The sequence below is a fragment of the Crocodylus siamensis genome, chromosome 15 (assembly GCF_052110815.1).
Source record: "Crocodylus siamensis isolate JL-2025a chromosome 15, ASM5211081v1, whole genome shotgun sequence".
Lineage (NCBI taxonomy): Eukaryota > Metazoa > Chordata > Crocodylia > Crocodylidae > Crocodylus > Crocodylus siamensis.
Genome location: NC_143409.1, coordinates 33,765,482 through 33,780,669, shown reverse-complemented (window position 1 = coordinate 33,780,669; position 15,188 = coordinate 33,765,482). Strand labels below are relative to the sequence as shown.

At 42.4% G+C, this 15,188-nt stretch overlaps 1 protein-coding gene across 4 annotated transcripts in view; it reads right to left on the bottom strand.

Annotated features, from left to right (window-relative positions):
- The window catches only part of RORA (RAR related orphan receptor A), a 616,778-nt gene that overhangs the window by 31,864 nt on the left and 569,726 nt on the right, over window positions 1–15,188 (bottom strand). For all 4 annotated transcript variants that reach the window (XM_090029400.1, XM_090029402.1, XM_090029403.1 and 1 more), the window contains one exon: window positions 7,805–7,890. In XM_090029400.1, coding sequence (XP_089885526.1) covers window positions 7,805–7,890 — 86 coding nt within the window. The remainder of the gene's footprint in view (window positions 1–7,804; window positions 7,891–15,188) is intronic.

Here is a 15,188-nt window from a genome sequence, read left to right as displayed (position 1 = left end):
CATACGTGTGTGTGTGCTCACGCCTGTGTGCATGCGTGTGTGTGCATGTGAGTGCACATGTGTGCATCTCTGCGTGTCCATCTCTGCATGTGTGTGTGCTCACTGCAGGGACTGTGTGTTTGTGTCCGTGTGCCTATGCCAAGAGTGACTAGAGTGCACATCCATCTGTATACACACGTGTGTGTGTGTGTGTGTGTGTGTGTGTGTGCGTGCGCGTGCGTGCGCGCGCCTGTGTTCATGGCAGGGAGAGTGTGTTTGTGTCTGTATGTCCATGTGCAGAATGTGAGTGAGACGAGAGCATGTGCCCATCTGTGTACATACCTGTGTGTATATGTTTGGCCATAGTCGGGGAGGGGAGGGGTGGGAAGCAGGGAGAAGAGATGACCATGTGCCCCCTCACCTCCAGCCTGGCAGGTCCACCCAGCCTCCTGCACCAGTACCAGCACCAGGAGGGGAAGGGGCCTCTCCCCCATTTCCTGCAGCCCAGCTCCCATGTGGGTAGGGGCCTCCAATTCTGTGTTCGCCCAAGTCCCCAGTACATCTTAATCCACCTCTGCACATGTAAGACTGGCTGTGGGACAGTGGTGCACAGTGGTGGATGACAGCAGCCGCCAGTGTGCAAGCCCCTCCCCCCAACACTCTGTGTCTGGCCATCGCCAACAGAAGGGGTATACTTCTTTAAAACAGGTTGAAAACCCCTGATCTAAGCATCTCATAAAGAATCCTATGGCCCATTCAGAAGTTTCCTTAGCACATCCAATATGATCTGGAAACATTTCTTTTTAGGGACAAAGCTGGAAGTGATGCACTCAATCAGTCTTCTTCTAAGAACTGTACCTAGCAGATGGTATAAGAGGATTGCATTTACTGATCAGAATTCAAAATTCTCTTCCACCTAACACTGTGTCCAAACCAGAGTCCTACCGAAATCAGCAGCTTTTTCCCCAGTCCTCAAAGGGGGGCGGTATATAACAGTCATAATTGTCATTAGCAATAACCAGATGAGGTTTCTCTGTCCCAGAATCATCATCATTATATTGTACTTATATTATCTTAGTCCCAAAAAGCCCTAGTCATGGAGCCATTATGTTAGGTTCTGGATAAACATAGGGGAGAAAAAAAAAAGACTGTCTCTCCCCAAAGAGGTTATAATCTTCATTATTTGATAGGGAGCTCATTATTGTTTTGAAGAGGTATTCAGGTGCAGGAAAATAAGAGGCCATCAGCATGTAAATATTAAGTGAAATGTTACTTCTCCATAAAGAGAAAATTAAATATATACAATTGAATTAAGATGGAATAGCTTTAAAATCATAAAACACTAGGAAATGAGAGCTTCTTGAGCAGCATTGACCTGTTATTCCACTTGCAGGTAAGATTAAAAAAAAAAGCTGAATTCTACTAAATAATATTAAATATAAAGGTGGCAGAGAGTAAGGCTAGGGTCCAGAATGACTTGAATAGGTTGGAGAGATGGTCTGTAATCAAACAGATGTGATTCCACAAGAACAAATGCAAAATCCTGCATTTGGGAAGGAATAACCGCATGCACAAATACAGACTGGGGAATGACAAGTTAAGCTGCAGTTTTGCAGCAAAGGACATGATGGTGACAGTTGATCACATGCCGAATCAGGCAACAGTGTGCCCTTGTTGGAAAAAAGGCAACAACATCCTGGGTTGCACCAACAGAAGCATCACTGGCAAATCAAGGGAAGTGATTCTTGCACTCTACTGACCACTGATGAGGTCTCACCTGGAGTACTGTGTCCAGTTTTGGGTCCCACACTTCAAGAAGGATGTGGACAGCTTGGAAAGAGTCCAGCAGAGAACAATAGAAATGATTAAGGACCTACGAAGTTAGGGGGTTTATAAGGAAAGGCTGAAAGTACTAGAATTATTTAGTCTGAAGAAGATTGGGGAGGCACTTGATAACAGTCTTCAAGAACTTGAAGAGTGATCAAAGAGGATGGAGATGGGCTCTTCTCTGTGGCCATAGGGGATAGGACTAAGAGCAATGGCCTCCGCTGCAGCAGGGAACATTTCCATTGGACACTATGAGCTACATTTAAAAAAAAATGTGGAGAAGTCAGAGAGGGGCCAGAGGTGGGTGACAAAAAAAAAAAAAGAGTCATATAAGGAAGGCAGATCAAACTAGGCATGTTCAGCTTGTGGAAAAGGTGCTTAAGAGAAGACATGGTAGTAATCTTCAGATATCTGAAGGGCTGCCATAATGAAGAGGGAAAACACCTTCTTTCTCTTGCTGCAAAGAGTAGGATGTAGACTAATGACCTGAAGTTCAAGCAAAGTGGGTTCAGACTGAATATCAGGAAAAACTTCTTTGGAATAAAAGTTAGATTAGTGAGGCAGTGGAACAGACTGCCTAGGGAAGCAGCGGACTCTCCATCACTGTAGGCGTTCAGGAAGAGGCTGGACAGCCACCGGTCAGGGATGATGCAGGCATAGCTCTGCCTCTGTTCTACTATGGGGATTTGCTAAGTTTATGGGCTTTGAAGGTACCCTCCACCCTTGCTGCTACATGTGTCAGGGTTGGTTTTTTTTAAGCCTTCCTCAGAGGCATTGGTTGTTGGCTACAGCCAAGATTGGGGATTTTGATTTGGGTGTGCCAATGCTCCTGTTGGAACTTAAAGCTGAGAGTTCCTGGCTAGACAGTCTTGCGCCTCTGCACAGGGTCAGACCAATCACCATATTTGGGGCCAGGAAGGAATTCTGACCAATGGTCAGGTTGGTACGGACTGTGGGTGGTTTTGCCTGCCTCTGTAGCAGGGGTTGTGGCACTTTCTGGGATCTCTTGAGCATATGTTAGTAACGTTTACAGAAGCAGGATGCTGGCTGCCTTGGTCCCCATGCTTTACCTGTGGCAGGTTTGCGTGTATATCTTGTGTTGTGTCAGGGTTGACCGTGTAGTTTCACTAAAAGGTTAGATTGTGGATTTGTATAGGATGGTTTGGAAAAAGATGATCACAAGAGAGGCCCCTTCCAGCCTGACTTCTCTATGAGTCTACAAGGGTGGTCAAACATCGGAACAAGCTAGCTAGAGAAGTTGTGGAATCTCCATCCTTGGAGGCTCTTTAGAGAAATTTGAACAGACACCTGGCTTGGATGACTTAGTCAGGTATGATCCTGCCTTGAGCAAGAGGGTGAACTAGAAATCCTTGTGAGGTCCCTTCCAGTCCTAGTTTCTTATGATCCTATGAATCTGAATGCTACAACAATGTAGATGTTTCTCTTTATAATTTCCTTTTTATGTTTCAATTAGGAGGAAATAAAATAGATTTACTGTGTTTAATAACGTAAGCATAAAAACTTTGAAGTTCAAGTCACATCAGTGTGAAGAGACTAAGAGAGATGAAAATATCCAACCGCTTCTGTTTTTGTCAAAAATAATCTACAGATAACAAAACTAGCTGGAAAAGGCAGCAGTACATCTGTTCACTTAATATGGCCCTGAATCTGCCAGCTGATGCATTCCCTGGGACTTTGCGTTGGTGCAAGTATCTGCCCCTGTTAACCAAAGTGAATCAGTGGGACACCTATATCCTCACAGTTGGAAAATTTCAAATAATGCTTTCAATGCAAGTTTAGTATTCTAAGGTAGAGAACTATAAGAATGTGTAAAACTGCAATGACCATGACAACAAATAAGCTGGAAAGCACGTTACAGGAGGGGGGAAAAATCCTGTCTGCTTCCCACTGGCAAAAGCCAAGGTACAATAAAGTTATCTACCATCCAAAATAATTTCTGTGGGCAAGACTTTGTTGATGCACCTACAGAAGAGCATAACACAAACAGATTTCTTCTTTATTCTCATATGTCATAGCATGGGATTTTAAAACTACCTGAGCTGTAATGACATGAACACTAAATGCAACCATCACCACCAGCACTCCCATATTTGTCACTTGCTGCAGGTTAGCCATACACCAGGATTAAAGAGATCTGGACTCCAGATATCAGTTGTTTCCATATTTTAGAAGAGAAATGAGAGTACCTTTGGCCTACATGCTACACTTTAACCCAAATACAGTATCAAGAATCAGTTAAGGACTGTAAAGCGAGATCCATGTTACTCACTGCTTCAAGCCTTAAAGGCTTAGCTACCACACTAGTTACTTTTCCTTGGACACCCACCGCTATTAGCTACACTACTCTGGTGCTGTGCTCCAAGATCAGGAGAAACCACTTCCCTTCATTGCAAGGGCTGCTGGGTGAACACACTGCCTTAATGGTATTGTCTTTTGTTCCCTATCCCACTAGCAGCCTATGGTGGGATTCAGGAGCAGATTAAGTGTTCCCAGAACATTGATTTTATGTAGGAATCAGGGAAAACAAGTTACCCTGAAGCAAGTACAACTCATTCTGACTGCTAGAGATTCAGAGAGGAAGTTGTCCTCTGATAAGCAATGTAGGAATTTACACCATGAAAGGAACAGCCACTCTTATGGAAGGAGCTTCAATGAATGATCCAAGATTCATTCTCATGACTGATAAGAAGCAGCAATGGGTTTGTTTCTACACAGGTGGCAACATACCTGCTGGTTGGAAGCTTTGGTAAAATGACACCTGCTCACTGCTCCAGAACTCTTCAGTGATACGTTTTCTGGCATCATTCTGTAGCTTATAAAATGATATTTAGGTTTGTCCACCAGTTCCTAGATGAATAAGCTCCTGGGACTGAAGTGGGGATCAATTCTGCTAACTGATGATCCTGTCCACCTTGAAGATGTAGATAACTGTTCCATTCTACACTGGTCCTCATGCCACCTTCTTCACCACAATATCACAGCAGCTTCCTACAAACGTATTAAGTGGCGTGACTAACGTGTTATGGGTGGTTCATCCTCGTTTTTCTTCTCTCCAGGAAGGTTTTGTGCAAGTATAGCATTCTGATTTTTTTCCCCTCCCCATGCTTCCAAGCTGCTATGTGTTTACATAAGAAAAGTTAAAGAACTGGGTGAGGAGATGGCTGTGTGTAGACAAAACAAGAGGTGTGTGTACACGACACTTTGAAACAGGGTAAATGCTTTTGCCCTGCTTTAATTGTGTCAATATTTGCACACCTTGGCAGCATATTCCGCAGTCATTCCAGCTGCTGTAGGGAATTTGGCAGCGTAATGCACCTTAAATTACTTGTGGGCACAGCAAACTAAAACTCCTTTGAAGAGTTTTAGTTTGCTGCCCCTACAGCTGTGGAGCGAAGCACCAGGCTCCGTGCAGCTCCATGGCTCTGCAGGAAGCCCTGCAGACAGCCTAGTAGCAGCCTGGGAAAGCAGCTCTGCCCAAGAAAAGTGGTGAGCCTGATCTTTTTCCCCCACTCCCTCAGAGCCTGCCTGTGTGCCTGAGCTGCACAGAGGTCCAGTGCTTCCTTCTGCAGCTGCAATGCCCCCTGCGGACCACCCAAGCCAGGTGCCACCTGGGGGAGGCGGGGCCACTGCCATGGAGGGAGGCACTGCCCCCACCCCTTCCCAGCCCAGGGACCGATCCACTCGCTGGCAGCTCACCCTCCCCTTCCCACTGGAGAGGCAGATAAGTTAGCGGGGTGTGTGCATGACACAGGGGTTTAATCAACCCTAAACTGAAGTGGTGCTTTTTAAAACCCACTGCTTCAATTTAGGGCCCCTGCTTTGTCTACACATGCCCCATGAGGGTATCCATCATCATGCCACTTTCCAGGGGGAGTTTATTCCACAGTCTGCAAGAGACCACTGAAAAGCTGTCTCATGGACAGATCAGCTTTACCCTTACTCCAGAGCTCCACTATACATGAGGAGTGGTAGAGTTAACCAGTCCTCACAGTGGAGCTTAGATATGCTGCACTGAAGCACCGGGCACACCTTGGAGGAAAAAAGTTGGCAGCTAGGATCTGGAACCAACTTCCAAGGGAAGTGGTGCTCGCTCCTACCCTGGGGGTCTTCAGCAGGAAGCTAGATAATCACCTAGTCGGGGTTGTTTGACCCCAGCATCCTTTCCTGCCCAGGGCAGGGAGCTGGACTTGATGATCTGCTCAGCTCCCTTCTGACCCTACCTGCTATGAAAGGCAGAGACCTTGAACTTAACTGAACATGCTCTAGAAATCCAATTCACAGAGTAAAGCTGTTGGTGAGAAAGGACTTCTTTTTCATATGCTTGTAAGCACTTGAAAGGCACTGACTAGGATTGATTGCATTTTTCTTGACTTCCTCTTTCACACAGAGTGAAAGAAACAGGTATCCATAAGAACACAGACAAATCAGAGTACAGGAAATCTTGAACGGTTCTCTTTGCTTCAAAAAGGTAGATATCTTTATTCGTGGGGAGGGGAAAAAAATCTTGCCCAGTATTGTACCCAATATGGACAGGGCAAGTAGTTGGCTTAGCCAACTGCTTTTAATTACTGAATGAAGGTGTGTGAGAGTGAAAAATCAGCATGTTTCTCATTGATGAGATTCTCTGTGGAACAGCTTTTCCAAAGCCACTGCAGAGATGGCATGCACTGTATGTACAACCAGCCCTGGCCCATTTGATCTTAGTAGGTCCTATCACTGAAGCAGTACATAGCCTGGGAAATCCTTGGTTTCCATAAAGATCTCTCACAAATCTTTCCTGACTGAAATATATGTCAAGTGAAAAAGGTAAATCCTGTAAAGGAGAGCCCGGTAGCAAAGCACAAGAGAACTCCCGCCTCTCCTGAACTACTGTAGCAGACATTGGGCCATTCATTGAGACTCCCTCCGTAGGTTTGTCTAACAGAGAAGCAAGAGACTCATCTTCAACAGCAGCTGTCGTGTCACCTGTGCCAGCAGGGGTTGCAGGTGAGAAACCTGGGAAAGAAACTGAGTTATCCATCTCAGCCTCTGAAGCATGGATTAAAGGTAAAAAGCCTATCAGTGCTGGTCTTAGAGCAGCAGGTCTCATACGAGAACACAATGCCTAAACAGCAAAAAGGCTGCAGCATGAATGTGCAAACTGTCTCATTACCAGGTCAGATGCATTGTTCTGAGCTTGTTTACATCCAAATTGGCCCATCTGTCAAGCAGCCAGGACCAAATTAAGCATTAACTCTGATTTAATATTCTATTGAAAGAGACTCACAGAGTGTTACAGCTGTTACTGAAATCCTAGTTTAGTGGAGCTATTGAAGATTCAGGTTCATAAGAAAAATCAAAGCCTAAACCTCATGAGGAAATGAATGGCCCTGTAATGAAAAAAGACTACCAGCAGGAAGACTTCAATATCAAAGTATGAATCATATGACCTATACAATTTCTTCATACCATACTCTTTCCTATACAAGACAAAATATATGTACAAGGCAGTGCTGCAAGTTACAAATGCACATTTAAATTAAGATACTTAATCACCTGAGATCTCCTTAACACCTTTCAATTAGGATGCTTAGAAGCTTAAAAGGGAGAGAAGGCACGTAAAAAACAAACAAAAGCTCAAAAATGCCACATATCTCCAGAATCTGTGAAACTGAGTCTTTGTAGCCTGCTGGAAATGATTCCTCTTTCTATACTTCTATTTATTAAGTATCAGTTTCACTGTGAGGGAACATGTAGGACCCAGAGCACAAGTGGAAGCCTCTGATTTTGAAAACCGTCAAAGGACTTGGGGGGGAAATCACAAAAGGGCCCTGTTTAAAAACCAGATCAAAACATGGTGTTTTAATAATTTTTTAAACAAAAGTTAGTCAATTCAACCGCCAAGCAAATTTTGAAATGTAATAAATGGGGAGAGGGAGGAATCAAACTTAAAGGCTAAACAAAGATGTCTTAAGCCTTTTTTAAAAAAAAAGCTTACCTTGCAGCCTTCACATGTAATGACACCATAATGGATTCCTGATGATTTGTCTCCACAGATCTTGCATGGAATAATTTCAATTTGAGCTGCAACAGAAGCACACAACCAGTTAATTACATTTCCTTTTAAACACCTTATAAAAGCATTCCCTGATCAGCATTTGTACAGTGGAAACTAATAACCTGCTAAACATTATACCGCATTAACTATTCATTGCTGAACTGTGAGGGTCCCCCTGGAGCCTTGGACTAAATTATGGCTGCTCGTTATATAATAGCTTTCGGGTTATTAAAATGGGTCATTTGAGAAGGTGTTTAAGAAACCACAAGAAGGCTAGAATCAGCATTTCAAATCCAAAAAAGGACAGGAGAGATCACATTTTGGCCAAAGAGATACTGAAAGGTTTCCCTTCAATCTGCTTCCTTCAGAGTCATTACAAAAGGCCATAAAATCTTGTCCTGGCTGAAAACCCAAGATATATGAACAAAACACTGTACATAGAAATGTTACAGGGCCATCTAATCTACAGTACAGACCAGTTCTAGAGAGTTAAATGCTGTAAATACTAGCAGTATTTTCAATTAAAGAATCAAAATGCATATAAAAGTATTTGCATATTAATACCAGAGCTGAAGACTACTTAATATCCAGGCTGAAAATATGGCAGTCCTTTAACTGCCTTGCAGTTTATCTTCCCTTATCTCCCCTCTTCTTGAGAAGACGAGCTCTGTGAAAGCATTGCTTCTTTATCTTTGAGGTAAAACGGACTATTCCAACTTTTCTCTGAGCCTAAATCTGCATAAAATGAACAGTTCCAAACAGGTGGTTTTACTACACCTTCAACTCTCCTACGAAATCTGAACTTTCATTTCTACCTAGGAGGACTTTTACAGTCTTTTCTCTTATGCCTGAAGAAGTGTGCTTGTGCCCGCAAGCTTGCAAATAAAGATTCTTTTTTTGCAATAATTTAGCTGGTCTAATAAAAGATATCACCTCTACCATGAGTTCTGATTCTTTTTGCTTCTTTATCAAATTTTCTGCACAACAAGCTCATCAGAGTCAAGTTTATCATGCTATGTAGCTCTTCAAGCACATCTCTAAACCATGGGGTACCCATCTGGCCAAGCAGAAATGATGTGGAATGTGCATCATTCTGTTCTTCAGACATAATATACACATCCAACCCAATACTAAATTCCATTTTTTTTAAATGGCATTTGCCAAAGAGCTGTCAATTTATACACATTTTAAACAAAATTTCTGAGAAAGGTTTGTGCAACTTGGTGGGACTAGCTTACCCTGATTTTCATTCAAACTTGATCTGACCTGCTCCACATTGGAGAATCTCACAGAACCTGGTGAAGTTTCTCCAAGTATAATGGAAGCTCTTACCATGATTTACTTACTACCAGAAGAGTAGTTTAAATCCAGTCAAACACTGCCTCTAGGAGACTTATTTATTTATTTTGGTAACTTTGTAGCTGTCCAGCATCAGATTAAGACTATGATATCACAAACTTCATCAAGTACCTCATCATAATGTCTCTGGGTACCTTAATATTATTCTCACCAAGGGTCCATATGGTAAATCTTTCTGTTTTCTAGACTAGGAACTGACTGTTCTCTGTACTGTTAAGCCTCACATACATTAAACTATGTTATGAAAATGCTTATTATTAAGCAAGAAGCATCTCTCAGCTCCGCTCTCCACTCTACCTAAATGCAATCCTTCTAAGTATTGGATCAGGCTTGATAAAGTATTTTGGCTGTAATGTTGTAAGTGAACATGCTGAAATCTGCTCGAAGCATGTGGCAAATGCATGTAAAGAGCAAAGAACAGAGCAGCTACTGAACAACACTGACTTGCCTCTGAATCAAATAGCAGCTAATATGCTCTGCTTATTAGCACCCAACAGTGATGTGACTACCTAGCTACTTTACTGACACTTCTGCATCAGTGCTTCTCAAATATTTTCCTAGTATAGAATCAGTTGCATGTGGTGTCCTATCTTGGACATCTCCTAATTCCTGATGTTAAATCCCATGCTTTCCCTGGAGAAATTCTAACTGGCTGAAATGGAAGTGTCATCATATTAGGACTCTTAAAGACACAGGTCCTTAGCCTCTGAAAAACCTCCTAATTTTACATTACTGCTCAGCTCACACAATAGACAAAATGGGCAGGAAGCTACAAAAGAAAGAACCATTGCTGCATATTATTTTATTAACATTTTATGTACATTAATTATTTACTAAAACAACTGCATACACAAGTGTTCATGAAAGAAGCTTTGCAACAGGAAACAGCATTATCCCCTCTTTACAAATAGAAAATAGAGGCACAGATATTAAACAACTGCCCAAAGCTGCATAGAAATTCTGAGATCCATTTCTGAATCTCAACCCCAAATCCCAGCTCAGCACTTCAAAGCAATATTTGCTGGTGTGCATTACCAAACTATTCTACCACCTGTTGGAGGTCAATAGTAAGACATAAATAAACGGCAACAAATATTTATTACTCCATTTTTGTATATGTAATCACTGCCTTTTTACTAGTAGAAACTGATGTAATAGTTTGTATATATATCATCATCATCATCACCAACAAAACATTAATTAAAATTCCTACCTGCAGTCTGTCTACAAAGTAGACATTTCTTTTCATACAGTTAAGCAACAGGATATCGTGAGTACATTTGTGAAGGGAACATAACAACCTCATAGTGCTGGCCCAGTGCTAGTTTACCAGGACAATAAAGAGGTATAATAATTATATTAATACATTGCATAGAACATCTAAGGCAAGGGTGAGAAAATACGGCTCACAGGCTGGATCCAGTCTGCCAAAATATTTGATCTGGCTTGCGGGTGGGCAACTCCCAACTCACTGGATCTGCCCACAGTGGGCCAGCAGCTCCAGCCACTGGGTTGTGCTGGATGGACAGGGGACTGCTTTGGCCCAACAGCATCAAACATCAGCTGCAGACCCAGGTGGGGCTTCTCCCACAGCAGGTGGGCGGTGGTGTCAGTTCTGGATGCCACAGGCAGGTTCAAGAGCCCGACAGAGCAGTGGAAGATCCTGCCCAGAGCCTGACCCAAAATCTGCCAGAGGCATCTGCCTTAGACCCTTGCAGGAGCTGCTGCAGCAGCAGGTGGGCTGTAGCATCTCTCTGTGTCTCTTCTCTTCTTTCTCTCCCTTCCCTGCCCCCTCCCTCCAGAACCTGGCCAAAGCTGAGCCATCACCTGCCTGGCATGGCAGCAGCTCCTGCTTGGCTCCACAGTTGAGTGTCGGGGCCCCTGGGAAACTGCAGCTTCAGCCAGGTTCTGGAGGAAGAGAGGGAAGGAGGGGAGAGAGCTGGATGCAGCCCTTGACAGGTCCCCACAACTCATTAAGTGGCCTTTCATCTGAAATAATTGCCCACTCCTGATCTAAGGCATAAGGAAGAAATGGTTAGATCCTGGCCCTTGTAACAGCTACTGATTGTTCCAAGGGCACTAAATTAGTTATAACAACTTCAGAACTCCAGATTTCTAATAAATAATCTTTAATACGCTTACATTCAATTACTATACAGCATTTAATACCTCAACTTTTCACTTCTGAGCTACAATACAGTTGGACAAAACTCAGAAGCATAAATTGCTTGCCATAACCAATTGTATTATAAATTAATGCATGGAAAGACATCGGATCAATTACTGCTCTAAGTGGCTGCTTGTGCAAATGCACTCATTAAAATGGAATTCCTGTCACAAGTTCATACACCTTCTGTATTAAAGGGCACAGATCCCTTATACCCAGAGAATGCAAACTGTCAGTATGGAGACTATGCATTTTTCTTATATGAATGAAAATATTACTGTCCTATTTCTCATTTTTAACTCTGCTGTGCAAATATGTGCTTACTAAAATCTTGTTCATATGCAGACATGACACATGGGAAATATTTTGTGCATCAAGAATGTTACAGCTTGGTAGCATGCATTCCCAGACTTACTTGAAGCTTCCTTCACTATTAACGTTAATTGTGCCTGTTTAGTATTTACACATATTTATACAGTATATTTTTCTAGGTTACATAAAATACTGTAATTCATGTTTTAGGCTAGAATTAGCCTAAATTACAGTTTACAATTCCAGTCTCCCAGGGTGGTGCTCAGACTGATTTTGGTTCGTGCAGGAACAAATTATTTCTTAAATATGAATTGGAGAAAAAATAAACTCTTGTGGTTGCTTAGAAACTGCTATAGATACCCAGGTGACAGATGTAGTTTGTATTACCAGATTAGAGGCCTAGGAATATTCAACGTTCTGGAAGAACAGTGGACCCGAATACTACTGAGAGCCCTGTGCAAGGAAGAGGACAGGTTGGCCCCTCAAGACACTGTATTGAAAAGATGCCCTAGAACGGTAAATACAGGCGCAAACTAGCCACACTTCACCAACTGAGCAAGCCACCACAGAAATAACTTTTGAGAACAAGAAGTGGTCACTGAAGGTCTGAAGCAGTCCTGAACAGACACCCAACAGAGGCAGAAGAAACTCACTAGCCACAGGGGTCCAAACGATCCATTGTGACCTCCTGACCTCTAAGGCCTGCTGTCACATGACAAAATGTCACACTTCAACATATTATCCCTGTTAGACTCCTGGGAAGGGAAGTAAAGGGCTCCTTTACAGTTGGGGAATTTAAGTGCAGAAGATACTGACTTTAACAAGGTCACACAGGAAAGACAGTGGCAGAACAAGAACTCAAAAGTCTTGTAAGTAGGAATGATGGTGTCCTAGCCATTGGACCATCTTCCTCCTCTCCCAGATGTCATTATCTTGGTTCTCTTGCTGCAGGGTGGTCCAGTTCTTACCGGCACCTTTGTAAGAAGCTTTAACAGAAGAATCCTCCCTTCATTTCCTCCCACTCTCTGCGTCATTCCTTTCTACCTTCGATCCCAGAAGAGTTTCCCACAGCTTATCTGTCCAAGTACCCTCTCACCACCCCTCCCGAAACTCACTTCTTCAGGTAATCTCTCCTCACCCCACTGTCCTGCATGAAACACTAGCTCATGCCTTACGTTTGAAGTGTAAGCTCTAAAGAGCTGAAAAGCACACCACTGCCATTTTCTGCATGCGCATTTCACCACTTATACACTTGCAGGCAGCGCAGCACAGTGCGTGTCAACTCACATGCAGAGCAGACCCAATTAATCGCGTCTGCTCCAAAGCGTCAGATTTCCAGCACTTCACAGGACAAAAAGGTACGTATATAAATGGCCCTACAGTCTAACTACCCTCCAATCCAAAAAAGCACCTATGTGCCTTATCGATATGGGTAAGGAGCTGGTAAATTTTTCAGATGAACTCCCCCCGGCCCCCAGTGGAAAACAGGGTTTTTCAAAAACAAAGCTGATCTTTCATTTGATAACACTTTTCATTTTCAAATTTTAAGAAAAAAATCTTTTTCAAAACTACTTTTTTAACTTCCTTTTTATTCCTGAATTTTCAGAAACATTCATCCAACTGGCAAAAGTTGGAAATAATTCAGTGTTTTAATATTAAAGAGGAAGAATATTTAAAAGGAAAAACACTGAAAAGTGAAAATTGACCCCACCTCCCACTTTTTTTTTTTATGTTACCCAACTGAAAAAAAAAAAAACTGGAAACATTTAGACAGCAGCTGGGTATCATTAGAAAGTGTTCTTGCCATTTTCTTTGCCCACTTCCAGAACTCCTCATGGGAAAATTAGAATTTCTGGACAGAAAATTTTCAGGGATTTCCCCCATGCCTAGTTTTCCCAGTAGGAATGGCAACTAACTTCAGCACATGCTCCAAATGCATTATTTATCCTCCACCAAACTAAAGGTGGGTTGAAAAATTTGTTGAACTGGACCCTACATTTCAGTCCTGTAAGATACTAAGCAACTTGCCTCTGATCCAACAAAACTCCTAAGCACATGCTGAACTTCAAGCACGTGGAGCAGTTCCATTTAATCCAGTGGGAGAGGCTTAAAGTTCTGGTCAAGGCTCTGTAGGGAATGCACAGAAGTGTAAGGAACTGGACCCAGATCTTCAGAGACCTGCACCCATGCTTTACCAACAAAAGTCACACTTCCTCATTATATAGTAAATGTTAAAGACCCAAGTTGCATGTTTTTCACTTTCCAAGTTGTGTAACATTTCACAACCCATTCATCCATGCACAAGGCTTTGAAGTAAACATTTTATATAACCCAGATAACCTGCTTCTGAAAGCCTACAATTTGTGCTAAACATCATTGCTACTTCTGTTTATAAGTATATTGATTAAATTACCAGTCATACATAATCACTGACATTCATACACATTCACTGACAAACAAGGATACCACGTGTAATGTGGTATTTAAGGCAACAGAAGATCTGCTCACAAACTGAATTAACATAGAACAATTTTACTATATAATATTCTAATCTCCCTGCATTTTCAGCTTCATTACCTAAATAATTTACTCTGTCATGTACCCTAAGTAATTCAAGCTGGCTGCAAATTACTCTCCTCCTAACACCTGCAGTTCACAAATGCTGCAATTCCAATAAACCAAAACCTACTGGCAGTACAATCCCACTCACATTTTAAAGTTACATTAATTAATCTGCCTCTTCATCTACATGGAAGTATTTTAAACCTCACCCATCCTTGGCCTGCAAAAATAGCTGGAACATTTTTAAAAAAGTGCATGGCATTTGTTTTGACCGAGATCTGCTGAACCACAGTCTGCTCAACTGCTAGTTATATTGTAAGCACTGTGAGCCAGAGACCAGATTTTGTTCAGCATATAGCACCCCCCTGTTGTGATGTTCGGGCCTACAACTGGAACTTCTGCGTGCTAAGACAAGTTACGATAATACAACTTGGGCTGCTTCAATATCCTTTGAAGTCCTTGGGTGCGGTACACGGGTGGAACAGAAAGCAGAATACAGGCAACAAAGCTTTAATTAAAAACAAAATGAGTGACGCCTCCGAGAGAGAATGCTGTAGTGTCCTGTCTAATCTCATGCCTGAGCATCGCTAGACCCCTCTCAGACTGCTGCTTGGCACCGTGCAGCATTACATACCATGAAGAAATTATCAAGCAGCTGAGATGGTAAACATTCTGGTGCATGTTTTTAGAAATCCTTTTTCCTGCTGACACAATATGAGCCAGCAAGATTAACTGCTAGTGAAAATCTAAGCACTTCCACTTCTATTGCCTGATTTGAGTATGTCAAAGAAAACACACGCTCTTCCATTTGGGTTCTCATATACCTCTTTATCCATTCACTGCTCTACAGTAGACCATGGGATGCTAATACCAAATTTAATTTAAAAGAGTTTAAGGTACTTTACTGCATTAAGGAATTAGTTC